This window comes from Mustela nigripes, chromosome 1 (assembly GCF_022355385.1).
Source record: "Mustela nigripes isolate SB6536 chromosome 1, MUSNIG.SB6536, whole genome shotgun sequence".
NCBI classification, from domain to species: Eukaryota; Metazoa; Chordata; class Mammalia; order Carnivora; family Mustelidae; genus Mustela; species Mustela nigripes.
The window spans coordinates 39,788,154-39,810,919 of record NC_081557.1 but is presented as its reverse complement, the minus strand read 5'-3'; the positions used below and the strand labels follow the sequence as shown (position 1 = coordinate 39,810,919).

General features: G+C 51.3%; 1 protein-coding gene across 2 annotated transcripts in view; it reads right to left on the bottom strand.

Moving 5' to 3' along the window:
• Positions 1-22,766, bottom strand: part of GALNT18 (polypeptide N-acetylgalactosaminyltransferase 18) — a 345,093-nt gene that overhangs the window by 10,285 nt on the left and 312,042 nt on the right. For both annotated transcript variants that reach the window (XM_059408147.1, XM_059408158.1), the window contains exon 10: positions 4,086-4,250. In XM_059408147.1, the coding sequence (XP_059264130.1) occupies positions 4,086-4,250 (165 nt within the window). The remainder of the gene's footprint in view (positions 1-4,085; positions 4,251-22,766) is intronic.

Sequence of the window (22,766 nt, the reverse complement as noted above, 5' to 3'; positions counted from 1 at the left end):
TCCTGAGCATCGGAAATTCAGAAGAGCTTGCAGGGGATAGAAGAAAGGCATTTTATTTGTTAAACAGAAAATCAGGGTATGAGATGGAACGCTAAGATATGCAAATGCCTGTCTTCTTTGTGGGAGAACCTGGGAGAAATGCACTAGATTATTTTGAAATTAATTCAGCCTGAATGTCTGCGGAGTTTAAATGCAGCCCTCAGGAGAGTAAATAATGCAGAATGTGAAACCAGAAAAGAGATTTGAGATGCACCAGCAAAAGCTTCTTTCAGCCCAACTTCTGCACCCGATCATTCTACTTGGTAAGGTCTCTATGTAATTTGCAAAGATTAAAACCTGTTGCAAGAGAATTAGCCCAAGCACATGATTTAATCACGCAAGAGGCTTCCAGCCTCCGCTGGCCTTGTCAACAGTAGTTCCTAACCTGTGAGGGCTTGTGGACAGATTCCAGGTTGCTTGACAAATATCAGTTATTTTGCCTTAAACAAAAATTTCACGTACATTAATCTTTAAAATATCAAGCGAGAGTGGCTGCTCTGGGTTTGCAAATTAGGGATTTAAAAATGTGATTTCCAAAGAGTTCTTCTTGGGAGGAGGATCAAAGGTGGGACTGCCAAAGCACCCTGAGAGTTTAATTGGATATATGTGTAAGTGGCTGAAAACTGCCCAGGCTCCAGGATTCCACGTCCAAAACACTGCCTGCTTTGCTGGTCACCGTGTCCTTTCAAGTAGGAGTCACGTGAGGCTGCCTGTTCCAGGCCACGCACTGAGATGAGGAAAGGAAAGAGCTGGATTTGGGGGTGTCTTTGCCTTGAGGATGCCTCTTTTAGGGATATGTTCCTTTGTTTGCCCCAGTCAGTGATGGACAGAGGAGCTGACGGCCAGCCAGAACCACCGAGGCCTCTGGAAAGGGAGAGGAGTCACCTCAGCCTGAGCCTTGGGGCATGTCTGTCTGGGAGGGTTGGAAAAAAGGTCTATGTGCCCGTGCGTGGGGCTGGGCTGTGAAGCAGCCTGGGTTCGGGCGCAGCCAGCCTATTTGAACTCGAGCTCCATCTCTCGGGCTGCATGACCTTGGACAGGCGAACTTTATCTTGTTTCACTGTTTTGGTTATGGAACTGCTTGGCTTACTAACACCGCACTTCCCAAGGCTGAGGCTCTACCGAGCTCTGTTTCCCGGGTGATTCTGGAGTTCCTCCAAGGAATGAGGCTTTGCAAAGGGGTCAGGAGCTCACTCCAGTTCAAGAGCACTTACCCAAGTGACATAGGATCCCCAGAGCATCAGGTGCCTGGCTGGCCCCTGGCCTCCTGGGGCTATTCCAGAAGCCCTGAGCTCCTCCTCCTTCTCCCTGCCGGTTGAAGCGGCATTTACTTGTCCATTAGAGGCCTCCCAGCCACACCTGTCAAGCTGCCCAGCCCATACCACCAGAAGCTGGGCTCCCTGGGGCAGCCTCAGACCTTGCCCCAAGAGGAGATCTTGGTGGCCAGGCAGGGCCCTAAGGACCCCGGGGTCACTCACGGAGAAGAGGGGAGGAGGGAATGGCTACATGTTCAAACTGCATTTTAGCCTCCTGCTAGCTTTTCTGTCTGCCTCTCCCCCAACCCCCTTCTACAATTTCCCCCTTCCCATTCGACTCCACAGTCTCTAACACAGGGGCATTCCAAAGCCCGAACCTAAATAGGCCAGTCCCCTGCTCTCCATTTTCACTCCCATAAACTCCAGGCCCATGGTGTCCATGACCTGGCCCAGCTGCTCTTCCAGGCTCCTCTGCTGCTACCCTGCCCCCACCCCCAGGCCCTGCAGGTCCCGGCCACACCTGGCTCTCCTCAGCTCTCTGAATACAGCTGGGGTTTGAGGCTCCACAGCTTTTGTGCATGCTGTTCCCTCTCCCTGGAACACCCTTCTCTACTTACATATGGCGCAAGCTCCTACGCACTCTTCAAGGTGAAATACCGTCTCTTCTGGAAGGCCCTCAGCCCTGCTCCAGCTCCCCACCCACCACCTTCCTGTGCCATTTCCTTTCTAGTTCCCAGGGGCCCAGCAGGCCTGGCTGAAGGCAGCAGAGAGTGGCCTGACGTAAGCCCCAGCACGGAGCCTCCAGACGGGACGATCTCCCTCTCACCTTGGCAAAGTCAGTCCCACTCACCTTCCCGGGGACACACAGGTCCCTTTTTCTCTGTTGCCTCCAGGCTGCAGGCATGTGGCCTCTATCTTTCATATGTGGCCTCTAGCCTGAGCTGGGAAAGGACAGCCACTTGGCCACAGAGCACGCACCCAGCCTGCGTCCCTGACCCTATGCTGCCGGCCCTCTCTCGGCCTCTCCATGTAAAGGAGGGCCGCAAGGGAAATGTAGCCGCGGCCCGTGTCACTCAGGGCTACACAGCCTGTGGACAGGTGACAAAGGCAGACCATGGAGGTGAGACAGCTGTTTCAGCCAGATAGAGGGAGCCACGAGGAAGCTGTGCCCCATGTTCTCCAACCTCAGCCCCGACCCTGACCTTCTCCCAGGTGCTGCTACAAACATGCCCCGACTGGAAGTAGAGGAGAATGTAGAATAATATGTGCACAGGCACCCCCAGGCCCATGCTGGCCTGCTATTTACCATCTTTGCATCTGTGTTTTCTCCCGTGAAACGTGGGGGGATGGTCCCTGCATGCGCAGCTGTGGTGAGGCTTAACTGAGCGGCGAGGTGTCCCCCGCTTACAGAGTTGGGCACTTAGGGAGCACTCTATGAAGGCTGGCTGTTGCTCTTACAGGGACGGATATTTACAGTTTACAGTGCTCGGCGAAGGTCACGTGAACAGGAAGGAGTACCGCTGCAGACCCAGCCGAGACTCCGAGTGGCCGCACGCATCTCCTACCTGCCCCCAGAAGCCCATTTGGCTCCCTGTTCTGCTCCCTAGCAGCTGCTGCCCCAGGGTCACAAAACCCTCAGCGGGGGCTCTTGCTCTCCAACTAGCTCCTAAATTTATGACCTTGTTTTGAACTCAGTATTGATGTTCCCACTCATCATCTAGGACCCGACTCAGTCCTCTGGTTGTACATACCCAGGTCACAGGACCAAGGCTGCCCATACCTGTAGAATATGGCGTGGCTGGGGCCCCCACTTCCCTGCCCCTCCCACCAGGGGAGAGTGACTACACAGCCTCTTCCAGCCCCCAAGAGCCTCCTCCCCAGGAGGAGCAACTTGCTGGGAAGCTTGGGTCGGGGTCCTGCCACTCAGTCCCACAAATACAGACATTCCCTTTCTGACTTCCCTGGAGGCATCCCCCACATCCAGTCCCCGATGCCTGAGAGCGAGGCGGGTTCCTCACTTCCTGTTCTGAACACTTCCTCTGCATCCCCTGGGTGGTGGGTGTCCCTGCCTATTGAGGGAGACCAGCCCTAACTTAGCAGATGCCCTGGGGGCTGGGATGCCTCTGGGCTGAGGCAAAGGTTCTCTTCAAAGTGGGGTCACTGTGGGCTGTCTCCAGTTGGGCCTCTTGATCTTTGGGCTACATTTTATAATCGGGTCAACGGAGAGCAAGGAGTCAAATATGGGCCTTAGAACTGATGGAGACTTAACACAGGAATGCTGTGTCCACATGCCCTGAGGAAGCCTTCTCTCCTAGAGCAAGACCATCACAGCAGAGTGGGGCATGGGTCAGGGATGCCTCAGCACTGCCTACACCTGGGACACTGGGCTTCATCTAGGGAGAGAGAATGTGTGGAGGAGAAAGGTGAGGGTTTAAAGTCAGAGTGGCCAGAGTCTAAGTCCCAGCCCTGCTCCTTACTGGGTGACTTTGGGCAGATGACTCCCTCCCTCTGAGCCTATTTCCTTATGTCTACGAATTAAATAAAATGATAGTAAAAACAACCACAATTTCCCCTTTAGAGCCAATATTAGGAGATAGTGAGCTAACCATGGATGCCAAATCCCTGGCCCAGAGTAGGTCCCCAGACAATCCCGGGAGTTGGCCCTGAGTCACAGGCTCCCCGCACCATGTCCCCCCCCCCCCCCCCCCCCCCGCAGGCTCTGGGGCCCCTGTGGACTTCCTGCCTGCTCTACACTCTGGCTACTCTCGCCAGCGGCTCGGGGGCTCTTACCTGAGAGAACTGCCAGTGGAGCTTCATCCTCTTGGCTTTGGCGTAACTGCACTCGATGAGCCGAGGCCGACTGTTGACGTCCACCAGGCACCGGTTGTCGTCGTCGTCGACCGTGGGGCTCAGGATGCCCACGTGGATCTGCTGACTGCTGGTGTAGTACACGTTCTGTGGGGCGGGGCAAGAACTCCGGTAAGCGTAATGACGTAATGACTAATGACGGAGAGATGGGAGGGTCCAGGGGAGGACCCTGGACTGCTCCCTGGGCTGCTGGCAAAGGTAACACAAGCCTGTGGGCTTCACACGATTTTCTGTTGCAGTGGACAGGAAAGCTTTTTACATCCTGATCCAGGATAGTCTCTGGTCCGCGTGTAGAACTGAGACAAAATTTTCAAGACCCGAAACTTAGTCTTACCATAGGCAGTGCAATCTGGTATTTTCCATTCTATTCTTTCCCTGAAAAGCATTGGTCATAAACTTTTAAATTGATTTCACCACCCACAGTTTAAAAAACATGGCTTGGATCCATGATTGCAGGCTTGCTGATTTCCTCCCTCCATAAATGTTTTGTACAAGATTTGTGCTTGGCCTGTAGATACGAAGCAAGAGACCCGTGCCAGGCCTTAGGCAGTTCAGAGTCTTGTGTGATCCGAGACATGGAACATAAAATTTCCATCCAGATTACAACTGTGTAGAGCAATGGTTGGCAAACTTTTTCTTAAAGGGCCGGGTGGAAAATATTTTTGGCTCTGCAGTGTGTTGGGTGGTCCCTAAGGCTGCTGCCAGATTTGGTGATTCAGTAGGACTCCCTAGACTGCCCATATTTGTACTCACAATCATGATTTCTTATAGGAAAAGGATATAAGTTTTATCAGCAAAGGGAAAAGGCACATAGGGCAAAGTCAGGGGAAAACCAGGTGCCAGCTCCCCAGGGTCCTCTCCTAGAGGTCATACAGGTTGTGCTTAATTCCCCCAGCAAGGAGCTGAGACAACACAGGTGAGATGTTTTCTACTGGGAAAGCTCTATAAACTGAGCTGGATTTTGTTTGTTTGTTTGTTTTGTTTTGTTTTGTTTTTTGTTTTTAATCAGGGCTGGCCACATAGGCAGCCTCTGCCTGGTATATACCCATATTCCAGACTCCCAGGAGCAAAGCAGGTGTTTAGCATAAACCTTATTATTTGTATAGTCTGATTGGGCATAGCAAGCTACTCTTACACACCTGGGAATGGTGGGAACCCTTTTGAAATACAGGTTCTCAGATGCCTGTCGAGGGCCACCATGGTAAGCAGATCTTTCAAAGGACACAGTCAGGCCTGCTGTGTTAACTCTTTTCTGCCCAGAGGGCCATACTGTCTGAAAACTCAACTCTGCCATCGTAGCCTGAACACAGCCACAGACAATATGTAAATGATGGCTGTGCTCTGAGGATGCTTCATTTACAATAACAAGGGCTGTACACAGGCTGTAGATTACTAGCCGTGGTCTAGAGGAAAGCCACATGATCTCTGACCTTCAAAGTTTTCAGTCACTTCTGTGAAGTGGTTCCCCAAAAGGGCTCTGAGTGGACAAGTCGTAGGGTTCTGTGAGCTTTTCTCTTCATGTTATAAAGAAATTAACATCCCCTCCCCTTAGGATTAGGCCCCATGGGCAAATTGAGATAGTATATTTCTTTGCTTGAGGTTAGAGTTAGGGTGGGCCCTCTTATTATCTTCGTATATTAAACAATTCACACTGGTAAATATTTTTGATTCATTCCAAATGATAAAATAAGTCATTTCTTGTTTTAATAGAAGAGGGTGGTTGACAAGGACTTTTAAACATGAGTACATGACAAAAAAGGGACTGTGGGGTGAGAAGAGCAGTGCGGGGAAGGAAGTAAGGGGTGGTTCTTGGGGGGCATGTTCTTCCTGACCCTTGGAAGTCCAGGGAGGGCATGGAGAGGCAGGCGGGGTTACCCTTCAGACCTAAGAAGAGCCTCAGGCCAGTGTATGACTCAAGGCCCCAACAGGAAACAGATGACACACTCAGGGTCGTAGAATCCAAGGAGGGTATAATAAAGGCATAATGCTCCATGGTGTGGGTAGGATGTAAGGGAACCACAGAGATTGTAGAGTTCCCTGAGGATAACAACATGGAGCTGTTACCACTCCCAGACCCAAAGGGATGAGAGAAGAGAGCTGTTACAAGACTCTGTAATAGGAAAGTTCTAGAGAGAGGGTTGACTTGCAAGAAGGCTTCAGGGTGGGAGGGGCTTGGGGATAATGGCGAGTGGTGGTGAATAAACACTTCAACTTTACTCTCCCCTCCCCACTCTGTTCTTTTTCTGGGTCAGCCCATTGGTAGAACCCAGCTGGAAGCCAAAGAACATGGGAGCCCATTGAAACATTCCATAAATTCAGCCTCCTAGGGTAGAAGGGGAAAGATGGAGAGTGGATCTGGAGAGATGAATAGGAGACGCTCAGATAATCTTATAAGTTATCAGATTTGGTGAATCCATGGAAATTGGCATTAAATTACTAAGATGATTGATTTTTCCCATAATAGAGGTGAAGAATCATAGTGATCAAAGTTCTGAGCCCAGGCCAAATGTGGAATGCCTAGATTCAGTGTGGAAATATGACCGGAACAGAGGCAAGAGGAGCCTATTCAACACCTATATTGGGTAAGGGACTCTCCATTGTGTGGCCTGGGTTTCCGGTTCACCACCAAGGAAAGCCGATGACCTGCTGTGGCTTCCGGTTTATTGGAGGTGATGGAAAATACGATGTCAGGATTTAGGAAGTTAAACGGATGCTGTTAGGCATCTAATCCATCCATCCATCCACCATCCACCATCCACCCACCCTCCATCCATCCACCAATCTCTAAGTTGAGATCTGAAGATAACAGAGATGAGAGAGCCATGCTCCCTCCCCTGGAGGATCCAACAGCCACGATGGGGACACTAACATATCAGGAAATAATGGCTCTAAACACTAATATGAGCATTGTTTCTGTTTCCTCCACTGGCCTCTCCCGACTCTTGGTACTTTGAAAAGAGAAATAAAAACTCACCACCTCCAGAAAGGCTTCTGTGAATGTGCCAAAGCCTAGAGCCCCCACCTGCCACCCGGGCCTCTTTCCAAGAGTACAGAGCGGTTTATGCCCTTGCGTGGAATGCAACCACGTTCTGTCCTCAGGACACGGGGCAGCTCTTTGTCACCCTGCATACCAGGACCCAGATTTCCTGAGGCTCAGGAGTGTGGGCTGCCCGACCAGGACTGCCAGGAAGCAGTTACTGATACACCCCTCCCCTTCCTTCATCCCTGTCATCAGGGCTTGACGGCGGTCTCCAGGCCAGTTTCTGTAGACACAAGCAGCTACCCAGGTAATGGCAGAAATCAGTTTTGTTCACTCAGCTTCCAGAAGTGCCTGGGGGAGACGCTCTGAGAGCCTGGCGTGCACTTACTAGCTGGTTTGGCTGTCACTGGACCTGCTTCTTGCTCCAGAGGCTGGGCAAATCCTAATAGGGACAGATAGTTGTTTGTTACTGAAAAGCAAACACAAAAGTGCCTCTTGGGGGCGGAGCCCCCAAGCTGGCGGATCAGAGAGAGCGATTTGGCAGAGGCAGAGGCTCTGTGATTCAGCAGAGGCTCTGTCTTCCTCCCTCCAATCCCTCAGAAGTCCAGCCGGCAGTGGACCGAACCGGTAAATGGCCTGAACACAAAAGAGGGAAAACCGTTTCCTACAAGATGCCCCACTTTGAGTACCAGCGGGGCTGGGCTTTCTGAGTCATGGGCAACCTGGAAGATTTCAGCAAGAAATGACTCAGAGCTGTGGCTCCCAGAGAGGGACAGTCTGGCTAACCAGGGGGGGATCTGCAATGTCTGGAGACATCTGAGGTTGTTGCAATGGAGGGGAGGGACGCTGCTACCGGCGTCCAGGGGGTAGAGGTCAGGGACCTCTGAGTTCGCTGTTCAGCCTCCTATGATACAGGACAGCCCCTGCCCTGCAGCAGAGACTTTTCCGACTCTGGACACTGAAGGCGGTGGTTGTGGAGAACCCCCGCCTTAGGTGGCTGGTAACAAAACTTGTAATGTGTTCAGCTCCTACTCTGGGCCAGACACAAAGCGACAAGCATGCCTTATCCCATGGACTCCTAAAACAACTCTAGGAGGTAGGAGCTACAATGATCCCGGTCTTGGAGATGGGGAAACTGAGGCATGCGACATTGGGTAAAAGTCTCACAGGTGGAATAGCTGATATTTACATGGAGGCAGTGTGAGTCCAGAGCCATACCGGTGACCACTCACCTTGCTCCCCTGCCTCCCCTGGGTCCCTGCAGCACCAGCAGCCAGGCCGAGGGGGCGGGGGTGAGGCCAGGAGGCTAGCTTAGGAAGCTTCCCATGGTGAGCCACTTGAGCTCTGAGAGAGGACTAAGGAAGCAGCAGAGGGCTGGAGGGCCTTGTACCAAAACACCTGTGATACAAGAGTGTAAGAAGTGACATTTTCCCGGTAACTCCCATCAGTGGCGGAGTGTGAGCCAGAGCCTGCCTGGGGATGTTTCACAGCCCTCCCCCGACCCAGGTGGGGTGGGGGACATATAGAAAAGACATTCCTACTACTCCGTTCTTCCTCTGCTGCAAATGACAGACCTACTCATTTCCCACGCACTCCCATTCACCTGGACAGGGCTTCAAACCTGATCTGGGCATTTCATTCTGATGCTTGCAGGGAAAAGAGAAAAAGCCCTGGCAGGGGACTGAACAAAAACATCCGTGTCTTGGGGCTCACACCAGTGGAATTCTCCCCTTCCTCAGGCTGGGAGCAGGAGTCACAATGAGTGGCTGAGCAGGATAGCCAACTGGGGAGAACACGGCGCCCCTGGGTGCACACTTCTGCCCTGGGGGGCCATGGAGCCAAGGTCACACAAAGACCCCCAGGGCAGAGGTGCCCCTTGTTCTATCACTTCATCTCCTGGATAAGCAAAGGCCCCCAACCCGCCGGATGCAGGTGGGCCCCTGGACAGAACCTTGCCGGCTGTCCTCCACACGCCTTTCTCTACCTGGCAGGTGTGGAGCGGGGACTGGCCTCCACCAGAGACAGGTATGGCCTCCCATGAGATCTGCCCCAAACCCACATCCGACAGCACCACACGGACAGACACGTCCACTGGCCCCTGGAGCTGCCCAGGAAGGGAAGAGGGAGAAGAGAAGAAACAGAGTTTAGTACACCTGTCTGCCAGCTACTGTCCATATCTGTGGTCACCTCCCATTTGTAAGGATAGGGAAACTGAGGCTAAGAGGGTACGCAGACCTTCCCGGGGTACAGAGGTAGGAGGTTGCTGTCTCCCCTCCTGCCTGGGGGAGCTTCCAGGGAAGGCTGAGACCTTGCTGACTCAGGGCCTTGCTCCCAGTCCTGGGTTGAGCATCCCAGATGGTCTTGTCTCCCCCAGCCCTTAGCAGGGTCTCCACCAGAGCAGAGGCCGAGACAGGTAGGGGGAGAGGATGGAGGGCTCCCTAGGCAAATCAGGAGCACAATGGGGTTGGTTAAATGACATAATAACAGGGTTCCAAGGTGCAACAGAAATGCCCCTTCTTCCAAACAAGGGGCATGTGGATTTGGGGCAGCTTTAATCTCCTTCATTAAGTGATATTTCCTGGGTAACACTGATGGCCTATGGAGTGGGCGCCCTTGAAAAATAAGGTAGAGACATTCAGAGACACTCTCTCATTGGGAGAAGGGGCAGCAAACCTTCTTGAGCCCGGGGAGTGCAGAGGTGGTGGAAGGAGGGAAGTCATGACGGGGCACTTTTAACAAGAGGCTCTAGAACCTACTACAGGGAAGAAACAACTCTATTTGCAGTGCGCTTTTGTGGGGACAGTGACCCAGGGGGAAGCAGGGTCCTCAAGGTCATTTCTTTGGAAACTTGCAGGAGATCTGTACCCTTGTTGCAGCCCAAAAGGTTTCAGAGCCCAGTCCTCTGTGGGGGTAGGTACAGTGGGGATACACCAGGGGAGTGATAGCCTAGGGGTTGAAAATCACAAACAATGGCTAGATTACAAAGTATCAGAATGTGGGATTGGTGGCAAAGATCCCTGGATCTGTGGGCTAGACCACTGCATAGCCAGGCTTCTGGGAGGAGGAAACATTGGGACAGCACCTAGAACCTTCTGGATTCCAAGCCTCCCTCTCATCTTGGGGCCAAGGGGGAACCCCACTGGCAGGGGTATGGTTTGCAAGACTCTGATGAGGGCAGCCAAGGGGTTAGGAAGCACCACTGTTTAGGAGAACAGTTCTCAAAGTGCAGTCCCAGCATCATCTAGGAACTTGATAGAAGTATGCATTTTAAGTCCAACCCCAGACCTGCTGAATCAGAAACTGAGCAGAGCCCAGGAGTTTGTGTTTTAACAAGCCCTCCAGGTAAGTCGGATGCATGAGAACGTTTGAGGACCACTGGTCTGGTGGGATAGAGTCAGGTGGACCTGGGTTTCCACTTGGCACCCCTGCCCTCACTTTGTAGGTGGAAGCCACTCTGAGCCTCAGTTTCCTGACCTGTAAAGTGCAATTGTGAGGATTATAACATTGCTGGCCCCTGGTCTGGCCGCAGGAGATATAGGGCAAGGACAAGGCAGGCAGGGACTCAGTAGAGAAGGATCTCCTGGTCCAGCTGCCCGGTCTCAACCCCCTGGCCTCTGAGTCGGCCCAGCCAGTGGGCCTGTGGGTAAGGATTCACAGAAATGGCTGGCAGGGCCCAGACCTGCACGGTGTGTGTGTTGGGGTGAGGGGGTACGGAGAAAGAGCCGAGGCTAGCCTTATTCAATCTCAATTTAGAGTAGTGACTGTGGACATCTGTAATATGTGCTAGAAATGGGCTCTTTGTCCTCCTTACCAAGAATGAGCTGCTGGCCCCTCTGCAGAGAGGGCAGGCTGATTTAAGGGTTTGGTTACTGGTCATTAACCCCTCGACACAGAGGTTAGTTATAGCACGGAGCACCGCAGGGCACGGATGCTAAATCAGGAGTGAAGGGGAGTCATTTCCAAAATGATCTTCTGTTCACTAAGCACAGAACCAGGTACATTAAGAGAAGGAAAACTTTTATAAACCTTTCTGTTTGCTAGAGTTGTGAAGGAGAGCAAGGTCCCCAGCTTAGAGCTCCCCGTTGTGAGCCCATTTCCTGGGTGGAAGGGAACAGGAGAAGCTAAGGACCCGAGCCCTGTGTGTGTGTGTGTGTGTGTGTGTGTGTGTGTGTGTGTGTAACAGGACCCCCGGCGCATTCAGCAAACTCCTTCGTGCTCACTGGGGTGTAGCCAGAGGCGGCACTGGGGAGCAGAGAGGAGCAAGACAGGGGTGCCCTGGGGAGCCGGGTGGGGAGACAGACATACAAAAAGGGAAGAGAAGAGCCTCACAGCCAGGCTTAGAGCAGAGTCAGAGCAGGTCAGAGCGCTGGAGGGGCGGGTGCTGGGGTGATGTGCTCTCCCTGGGGCTGGGCTGTGAGTGGTGAGTTTGGAGAACAGCCTAGGAGGAGAGTAGTATGGCCCAGATGACGGAGTAGGATGAGGGACTGCTGTCCGAAGGGAAGGACAAACAAAGGCAGGAGGCTTGGCACTACCTTGCCATTTTGGAGAGAAAGAGTCTCCCCGGTGGTGGGGAGATGAGACTGGAAACACAGCTCAGGGCTGAAGAGTTGATGGCACCCTGGGACTTAGATCGACTGACCCTCCACCTGCCAGCTCATCGAGGAATTCTCAGGCTCTTTGAGTCACAGCCATCCAGAGGGCCTGGAAAGGAAGCTGGGGCTAGAGGTGATACAGCCCCTTCTGTGGGTCTGTCTAGGGGACAGGGGAGAAAAGTGAGCTTTGGGTCAGGGTGCTGTCTTTGGGCATAAGACTGAGCAGAAAAGACGAAGCGAGGCCTGATTTCTGCCTCTCACTATGCACCTGAGCCAGGATGGCCAGGCCAGCAGCTGCTTGGCACTGTTGCTGGGATTGGAAATTCTGACTTAGATTCATAGCTCGTGTGCTTCATTCTGGGCCTTGTACCCACACAATGGGTGTTGGCCCTCTCTCCACCACCGTCTCTGGGGCTGTTTGCCACCCAGCCAACCCAGGCAGCAACCTGCATCTCCCACCTTGCTCTGTCTTCTCTTCCTGTGTCATTCTGAGCTCTTGGCATGCCCTGGGATGTGTGTTTCCCTTGTCAGGCCCTCTTACCCAGGAGAGAGCCAGGTGGCAGCAGCCATCAGCTTCCTGAATGGAAAGTGAGGGCTTAGTGGGAGTGAATTACCAGCAAGACACCAGAGACGAACTAGAGAAGGCAGCTGCAGGGTTCTTGATGCTGATGGCTTTATTTGCTTTCTTGTACCAGTGTCTTGCTTCACTCTGGCCATCACAGTAGGCATGTTTCACAGCCAATCAGGGTGCCCCATTGCCTTGGCCCAGTGATTGGTTCCAGGTTGGACATGGTGATCCCGTCTGGACCAATAAAAGTCCTCCCTCAGATTTTCGATTTGTGTGAGTATGCTAGCAGGTGCTAGGCCCAGAGCTACTTGCTGCCTTCTTCCTCAGGTAAATCAGAGAAGCCTTTTCTGCTTGAAGATGAGAGGGACTAAAGTTACATATGAAGGGAACCATAGCCAAATGGGAGGGAGGGCAGGTGAAAGGGAGAGAGAAAAAAAGAGGAGGAGGCGGAGGAAGAGGAATAAGGAGAGGGGTGAGGACAGGAAGAAAAGAGAAGATTGGAGTGCAGCAAGCTTCATTCCTGCCCCTGGATCCAGCCCTGCCTGAAGCTGGAGCCAGGCATGGGCTTGTCAGTTACATGAGAGGAAAACTATTTTGCATTTAAGTTGGTTTGAGTTGGGTCTCTGTCACTTGCAACTAAGAGTCTTAACAAATATAGAACACCCAGGAGACATCTCAAGAACACTAAAGTGAAGGAAGTAAAAGGAGCAAGTCCCAGCGGTCTTCAGCTACGGGGTGAATATAGGTGGCATGCATGTATATGTTTCATTCAGTTATTATATAAAGCAAGTCACTTTTCTAAATAATAAACTACTGGTTTGTGAATGTCCTTTTTTTTTTTTTTTTTTTTTAAACAAGATAAAGAAGTATCTCACTCATCGGCAGGCTAGTATGCTTCCTTTAGCGGGTGAAATGCCAGTGAACTTGGAGGGTCACACAGCATTGGGAATCCCCTGGGAGTGGACCGAGTATCTGAATATCCTCCATCAGGTAGGTATAAGAGGAGAAGAAGCTGAGAACCGCAGGGGAAAGAAAACTGGGTTCCAGGAACGCAAGGCTGGCGGGGCTCAGGATGAGACAAGGAGCAGGAGCCCCGGACTGGGATCGCTGTCTGAACCATCTCCCTGCAGCCTCCTGTGCCTGTCTCTAGGCAGCAGCGCCTGCCCACTGTCCCTGGCGTGGACCTTAGCGCTCATCCTCCCTCTGATGCTGCCCTTCCCTCATTCCTCCTGCTCTCTGCACATTTCAGAACAAGAAGAGAATGTGCAGAGCCAGGGACGGGGGCGGGCAGTTGTAAAGAGGCAAGAGCAGGTGTCCTTGCACTTGGCCTACAATATCTAATAATGACCCCGCCTCTGAGAATGGCTCCAGCCAGGGCTGGACCTCAAATAGTCTGGGATCTGTGACTCCACCACCTGCCCATGGATGAGAGTGGGTTGTCAAGGGGCCAAGAAGGCTGTCTCCTCCCAGGAATTTAAAACATGAACTGGAGAGACACAGAGATGAGGCAGCTCTGTAGCTAAGACATGCTTAGCTCGAACAGATCCATGAACTCTTACAGCTGAGGCCCCTGGAGCTGTCCCCGTTCCTGCCTTTCCCCGACCCCCGTCGGCCCACCTTTGGAGTCTATGCAATGAATCACTGGGTTTTTTGCAACATCACCCACCCTTTGTTTTCAGCGGAAGCTGCCCAAATTTGGGACAGTTGCTGCTGTTGATAATAACTCCCCTCCCCTCGAATGCACAAATACAGCTCACTTGTTCAGTGGGAAGTTCACTATCTCGAAGAAATATCAGACACCTGCTATCTGACTGCAGGGTCCAATTTGGTCCCTATTTTGGAAGGCACTGCTCAGAGCCCTTCCAAGCTGTGTCTGCTTGTCTGCTACAAGCTGTGTCTGCTCCCTGATAACCAGCTAAGCTGGAACAGATCACGTGCCCTTGGGAAAATGCCCTGGCATTCTTCATTCCCAAACCACAATCGTCTGCCAACCCTGCATCAGCTTGTCATGGTCAATGCGTGCGCCCCAACGACTCGAACAGATTGATTCACTGCTCTGCCCTGGGAAGCCCCTCCTGCATTCCCCTCCCCGACTGAGCTCTTACATGTTCCTGCATCGTTAGTGTCAGACTTGGCCACATGCCTTTAACCAATGGGATATGAACAGGAGAGACGTGTGCCCTTCCCCCATGGTCAAAAGCTTAAAGAGCCATCATGGGATCTACCACGTTGCTTTTTACTCTCTGCCACCAGATGGGCAGCGTCACAGATAGGAGCTGCTTCTTTGGTCACTGGAAAAGGGGCGAGGACACAGAGCTGAAGCTGAACCATGATGACCACAGAGCATGAGCAAGAAATAACCATTTTTTGTACGTCACGACGATTTGGGGACCGTCAGCCTAAGACAAATCAATACTGGATGAGGGGTGCTGCCTAAATTCTAAAATATGGGACATTGACTCTGGGTCCAGAGAGTGGGCAGAGAGGAACGGTCCCCAGAGCCTGGATAGATGGTGACCTCTTTTATTCACTGGTGAGACATTCGACGTAACTGTTGCCTGCAGTTCCTTGGTAGACCATGCTTTAGATGAAGAGCATGGCTTCGTTACTATTGGCTGCTTTTGACAAGGCACTGCAAAAGGGAGATAAGGTCAGCAAAGACTTGGACAAGTAACACGACCGAGAAATGTTTGTTATTGTAAGCCACTTGGATTTCGAGGTCATCTGTTACTGGAGCATAACGAAGCCTGAACTGACTGACACAACCATTTTGCTCTGCTCCCTCACCAAGTAATCACACAAAAATAGAATCAGAATGGGATGCACGCTCTTAAAAAAAAAAAAAAAGAAAAAACCAAAACAACAAAGGAGTTGGAAAACAGGTACCACGAAAAGTTGATTCAGTGCAGGGAAGGGAAGTAGTTGACTCTAAAAAGGTTAATTCTGGACCTGAACTGCCTAATTTGATTCCCTCCCTCACCCCCTCTTGTTCATTAGCTGTGTGACTACAGATGATGCCCTTGGCCATTTGTTCTTTCAATTTCCTCATCTGTCAAAGCAGGCGGTCAGAGCAGCACCTGTTGCACAGAGCTGTTGGGGAATTGTATAGCCCGAGGGCTGGTGAGTGTTAGCCATTAGCATTGGGTCTGTAAGATGGATCTCTCCCATCAGGTTACCAAGTTTCCGACGGCAGGAACCACGCTTGTCTTGCTCACTATTGTATCTCTATTGCTCACATCACTGCTTGACATGCCACATGTACTCAAAACACATTAGCTGATTAAATAAAGGTCTTGATAAACTATTCCAAGGACCTTGAACTCCAGCTTAGAAATCCATCCAGGTTCCCTCCCTAGTGCCTGTTTCATGTCCGTTACTCTGAGGCTCCTCTAAGCTCTCTCTTCTGTTTTGGACCAGAACCTTGGACAACACCTTCTATATGGCCTTGTGGATTAATAGTTTAGATGGAATGGGACTGTCTCTCGAGGACAAGATTCTCCGTAGTTTTCTCAGGATGCAGTCTGTGCAGGCCTAACTCTTATCTGGCCCCATGAACAATGGAGGGGGGGACGCTTAATCGTTTGATGGCTCACCACAACTGTTATCCTGTGCTGAGTTAAGAAGAGTTTAGAAAGTTCCGGAGAAAGGGGGAGTGTGTGTGTGAGAGAGTGCATGTGTATGTGTATTTGACAGAGATTTTAACATCTGAGGTCAGTGGTGATCTGGACTCTCCAGCAATCTCAATGATCAGGAAGATGGGGGAAAGAGCATGGTAATAAAACCTGTAAGTTAAGGTCCAGCAGGGAGAAGTTAGCTCAGAGAAATTGACCTCATGTGGATGAAATATCGGTGCCTGATTGCAATTTGTAAATATACATCTTGATTGTACCTGCTCCAACACCATCTCCATCTCTGCCTTCTTCTTCCCTGAGAAGAGTAAAACCTGCTTTACTGGGGAAAAAAGGTCCAGCTCATGTCTTTACTGGATGTTACAGACCCCAGAGAGCCACGCCAGGTGGACTGCACTATGGTGGAGAGAGTATTAAGAGACTGAAGCCCTTCTTTTGGGGATTCCTTTTCTTGCACACGAGACAGGTGCTCAGTAAATATTTTTGGATGAACAAGTAGACAAATGCATAAGTGAGTGAATGAAATAATACAAAGTAGACACCATAGGCCAGAGTGATAATGTTATAAAATTGGCAACAGATTTTTCCTATCCTTGCATGCCAACTCTGCCTCTGCCCTTCGAGGCTGGGCTTGGCTGTGGCCTTGTGACTGACTTTGGGCAAGGAGAACATTTTCACAGCAAACATGATGCAAGCAGATACTTTCTTGCTGCTCTTAGAAACCCCTGTCACGGTCCTCATGTGAAGAAGCCTAGATCAGCCCACTGGACGATGAAACACACATCCCAGAAGCTCACTCTTCCCAGCTGACGATCAGCCAACCTCCAGAACCTGACTCAGCTGACCAGTAGTTGGCCACGGACGCCTGATTGAGCCCCGCTGAAGCTAGCGGAAGACAGGGCCAGCCCAGCCCTGCCTAACTCAAACTGTTGGCTCTCAGAGTCTTGAGATAAACTAACATGGATGGATCATAAGCCACAAAATTTGGGGGGGTAGTTTTCTATCTACTAAAAATGATACAGGTAGCTCATTTCAGAAGTGTGTTTGTGAAGTATAAGGCACAGAACATAGGTCCTCGGCAAAGTGCTGTTCCTTTCTCCCCTCCCAATTGCAGAAAATAAAATAATTATACTAATGATATTATTTAATGAGCTCTTACTGTATGTCAGGGATGTTAAATGCTTTACAAATACACTTGTTTCATCCTCAAAATAATCTTAGATAAGTGGAGTATTATTGTTTCCATTTTTAGATGAGAAGATTGCATTCGATAGAGGTAAAGGCATGCATAGCAAGGGGCAAAGCTGGGACCTGAACTCAGGTCACCTGAATCCAAAACCCAACTCCCAGGCACTATCATACCCTGCTCCTTACTGAAGAAGGAAGGGAAGGTTCGATTCTACCCCTTCCCACCTGCGGCCCCCATTCCTGAAATGCTCTTCTTGCTCTGCTTTTGCTTATGCCTCCCTTTCTCTAAGTTCCAGGTGCAGCTCCTCCTCCTCCAGGAAGCCTTCCCTGATCCCTCTAGGTCACCATGACCCAGCTCTTCTTCCTCTGGCAGCTGGGACTCTGATCCCTTCCAGTGGCAGAGGGGAAACTCCATGAAACCCTGCTGATCCTGGACCGATGTGATGGGGATGGAATTCAGTTGCCTTGAGAGCATGGGAATGGGTACTTCGTAGGGTCCAAGGTGACTGCAGTGGCTGAATACAAGGAGATGGGATTCCCCAGTCTGATTTCACCATCCCTTTCTTCCCAGTCTCCCAGTTCCATGCGCCTATGTGGTATATCAGGTCTAATTTTCATTGTCTTTATGGGACTTTCTTGTCCTCTCCCAACCCCTGATATGCTCTGTGCTTCTTTCCTGGCCGATCTTCTTTTGTAGCTCCCCGCCCCCTCAAGATTTCCCCAAATGCCTCCCAAAGTCCCAATATCTTTCAAGGACAGTCCTTTCCAGCCGAAAGCAACTTCTTCTGTCCCCACCGCACATGCTCTTCCTGGAGGACACTGTCACTCTTATGGGCTTTGAATCTGCTCATTTTCCCATGAGGGACGCGAGACAGAGCCAATATTCCCCTCCCCCCCACAGCAGCACCCCTTCCACACCTCAGCCCTCCATCGGGGACAAGAACATTTCCTTAGGCATCAGCCATCTCACCCAAGTGCTTCTCAGGCAGTCTGCTGTGCCCCTCCCTCCCACCATCTTGTCAGGCCATGAGTGGCTGCACCTGCCCCGGGGCCTCAAGTCTGGGGAGGGCCACCTGTGCTGCACTTCAGCCGCCCATATCCGGATCCCAGCCCTTAGTGAACTGCTGTACCCCTAAACCTTTTCCTCTGCTGTCCTACTATCCTCCAAACTCCTATTCATCGTGATTCCTCACTCTCTCACTTCCTGAATGCCTGTTCGTCAGTCCGAGATCTTCCGAATAATAACCTTTTTTTTCTTTCCTCGCCTACCTTTGTTGCCTTCTCAGCCTCTCCATGTTCCTGGAAAGGCTGCACCCCAATTCCTTCAACCAGCCCCTTGCCTGCACCTTCTGGTCTTTGATTCCTTTTTTTTTTTTTTTTAAGATTATATTTATTCATTTGACAGCGACAGTGAGAGAGGGAACACTAGCAGGGGGAGTGGGAGAGGGAGAAGCTTCCTGCTCAGCAGGAAGCCCAATGCGGGGCTCGATCCTAGGACCCTGGGATTAGGACCTGAGCCGAACATCTGAGCTACCTAGGCACCCCTTGGTCTTTAACTCCTTATTCCTGTTGCCTTTGACACGCCGTAAGCCTGCTTCTGCAGTCTGTTTGCCTTCTCTCCACTCTCTCCCTGGATGCTGGGCACGACCTATGAAAAATTCTGGAACTGGGCAAATTAGACCCTCCACCGAATCGTGGTCTTCAGCTGCAGCCAGGCCCTGCCACCCTGCCCTCCCCACTAGGCCTTCTAGGGGTACCTGTTTAGTCTCTGAGCCACCCCCTGTAGGGTGTCCATACCTTCGCTGCTCTGGAATAGAAGCAGAGCCCCCATGTTTGACTTGCCACTCGGCCTGCACACGTGTTCCCCTTGGACCAGCCTCCACCCTGCCCTCAGGCCTCAGAGGAAGAAGCTCCTTCCATGAAGTCCAGGGCCAGCCCCACTGGTCTTGGAGCCCAGCCCCCCCTTGACCTTGCTATTTCCCCACCCCCAGAATGTTGCTTCCTTCTCCCCCAACATATCTGACCTCTTTCTCTACAGACTTCCTTCCCTCAGCCTCAGACGTGCTCCCTTATTGCTTCCCTCAAAAAGCAAAGCAGAATACACACCTTCTCTCGACTCCACACCCCTCCCAGTAGCTGGTCGGCTTCTTTTTCTTTCCAGCCCTTCCTTCCTAGCAAACTCAGCAAACTCTGGGGGAGAGGAGTCTACGCTCTCAAGCTCCCTGTCCGCACTTGCTGCCAACTCAGACTTTGCCACCCTAGAAACCCCCAGAGCAACTGAGAAGGTGAATACCGGCTCAGTCTGTTTTGTGATCATCACTTAAAACAGGCTTAAATTTTCTATGAATTCAGTCATTTCTTCATGTAATCTATAGCTGTTAAGTCCCTATAATGCCCCAGGCAAATATGACTGAGTGACTTCCAAGCAGATCGGGCTATTCCGAGTTGCTAAAGAAGCTGCAGAGATATAAATGTGTTCTATGGCTCAGTTCTACAAGAATTAAGACCAGCAAGGCCCTTTTCCTGCAGAAAAAATGTTATGAAATTTTCCTTTTAAGCGTGTCCTTCACCCAAGTCAACCTCCACTCCCACACGTGTTCCTGCATTTAATAGTGTATTTTGAGCAAGAAGAAAAAAAAATAAAGCTGTTCTAGTGATTGATTTAGAGGGCCCGGCTCTGCTGAAGTTCTCAGTATATTAACACAATGCTAACCTCAAGGACTCCACGAAAGCCCTGTGTCGGCAGCATTAAGGCTCAGCAATGAGCAGATTTCAGAAAAAGCAGCTGGGACAAAGGCAGTGTGATGACAATGAAGTTAGTTGGAAAAATCAAATACAAGAACTGCTTTGTGCCCATAATACATTCTGAACACATCTCTTTAGGAAATTTCTCGAACTAGACCAGCCTATCCTTAAGCTGTCCTGGTAGAAACACCATTCCGATGTCAAGACCACTAGCTATTCCCAAATCCGAGAGCCTGTGTCCTAGGCTCCTTCTTTATCATGTTCTCAGCCATGGGTGGTATGGACCTCCTCCAGGGCTCCTTTGGAAATGCGTGGGGTTGGGTCTGTCCACACTGCCCCTACTGCTGGTCAGAGTCTGGGGATCTAACCACCCTGAGGTTAGCTGAGGAGGACAGGCCCACAGAGTGAAGGACTGTCCCACCCAGAAACAGAAGCAAGGAGCCGCCAAAGAAGCAGCTGGCTGCTTGAGGGCCTGCCTTTGTGCAAAGGGCAGCGGAGCACACACAGGAGCTCTGGGGACAGCTCCCCACTTCCTGCTCCAGACTGCAGGAAGAAGAGCCTTTGCAGGGTCAATGGACACTGTGCCTAGGCGGTCCAAGAGAGGTGCGTCTCCGGAGATGGAAGGTTTGTCATTTACACTCTGTGCCTGGCTCACGGCTTGCATCCCAGGGACTCCTGTGGATAGTTCCATGGGACCCTCTCAAATGGAAGGGTGAGTTGCAGATGGATCCGGGGCAGGTGGAAGGGGTCTACACAGCCCTGTCTATCAGAGAGCCCTCTCTTGCCTGAGGGTTGAGTCACATGGGAAGGCAGGCTGTTTCTATGTGCCAGCAAGCTTGGGGGCAGGAGATACCTCCATGAAAGGGCTCTCCTTCCCCACTCCTGTCCAACCTTCCCTGTAATGACCGACCCTCGTCAAGAAAAATAGACAGGATCTGGCTTCCAGCCCCGTGGGGGAGGGTATACCTCTCTGGCTCCCATCTCCAGGTCTCCCTGAAAATATATGGTGTCTAAAAGAAGAGATATGGATCCTGCCAGATCTTATCTTCACTAATAATAACTTACATTACTAATAAAAATAACAACAATTGCAAATATTGATTGAGGATTTGCAGGGTACCAGGCTCTGTGCTGAGCACCCTGTGTATTTCTCCACTTAATCCTCACAAAACCTCTATCAGATGGATGTTTTTAACCTCATTTTACAGAAGAGTCAGGCTTTGGGTAAAAGCTGATGAATAGCAAAGCTCATGTGGCTGGGCAGGCGGCTAGGAGGTCTTTGTCGGGAAGACTAGCCGCAATTACTCGAAAACCCACCAACTTTATGAACAGATTCCTGCCCTGTGCCAGGCAGTGTGCTAGGCTCAAGGGATACACTGTTGGACAAGCGAGTGCCTGCCCTCCAGAAATTTATGATCTAGTGGTTGATCGTCGATTTACTTAAGTAGACAAAGTCATGATTAACAGCCCACGGTGCTTATGATCACATTTATCCATATACTGCAAGAGCGGTGAAGCAGTCAGATGGGTGCAGAGATTTGAGAATGACTCGTGAGAGCACCTGGGACAGGGTGGGCTGAAAAGGCTGCCCCTTGGAAGTGGGCTTTGGCTGAGACCTGAAGGGTAGGAAGTTGGGAGAAATGGGGGCTTTTGGATCTGATGCTTTGCTCCTGGAATGTTGAGACTAGATGTCTTCCAATGCAGAGATGGTTGCCCCAGTTCCTTGTGGGGGGCGGGGAACCCCAAAGGCCAGAGGCACACGGAAGGAGTCCTCATGCGTCCAGAGTGCTGAGCCATCTATGTTCTGGGTCAGAGCCCCCGGTGGGTGGGGAAGGGCAGTCCTGGCTGGGTAATATTTTCAAATTCCCTTCAGCCTAGTCTCAGGAACCTGCCATAGTCCCTTCAGGGAGGAAACTGCAAATCAGACTCAGTTTTCCTTCAGATCCTAAGGAGAAGAGTGTGTCCGGAGGTAGGCTAGACCCCCTCTCCCCTACGTGGTCACCGCAGCCTTTCTTCCTCCAGTAAGCACACTCTTGACACCTCCAACGTGTGGCCCTTCATTGTGCCACATGGTGCTGTCTTGTCCTGTGTCCAGAGAACTTCCTGAGAGCAGAGGCCAAAGATCTGATGAAACCAGGGAGGCACTCCTAAGTCATGGCTCCGAGCATGGGCCTCGCAAGCTGGGCCACCACGGGCCACCTGCTGGTTAATTCTGTGACCCTGAATAAGTTACATCACTGCGCGAGGCCCAGTCCCCGACCCCGTACAAATGGGGTAAGAGCAGAAGCCACGTCCCAGCGCTGCTGAGAGCCGTCGCGGTAATCATGCGCACAGAGCATTTACAAAGACGCCGAGAAGCACTGAGCAAGAAACGTATGCTGTTGTCAGGATTACTGTCTCTAGGCAGACTAGCGAGCTTGCAGATTGTTGAGAGGCTGCCCTAATTAGAACAGGAAACCCACGTTACTGAGCCAGATCCCGTGCCAGGCTCGGTGCCAGGCGCCTTTGGGTGTGTTGCTTCATTTAAACCTCAGCCTCCGTCCCATTTCAGCGATCAGGAAGCTGAGGCCCGGAGTGGCAAAGTGATCTGTCGGCACAGAGCCAGGTCCAGGCGGGCTATAAATTCAGCTGCTCTGATGCTGGTTGAGTGACCGAAAGGCAAAGGCCAGGAGGAGAGGGTGGGAGGAACAGCTTCTCCCTGGGTGGTGAGCCCCGGCCATTTCCCCCACAGTTGGCCCTCTGCGGAGCTGCTAACTGCTTCTCCCAGCCCTTGGGAGCTTCATAAAAGTCAAGCAAAACTCGCTGTTTACCACTCTAATTGTGGAGTTTGGACATGAAGCAGAGAAGGTATCATGTGTAATGAATAGCAAATCAACCAGCTCCTTTTTTTTTTTTTTTTTT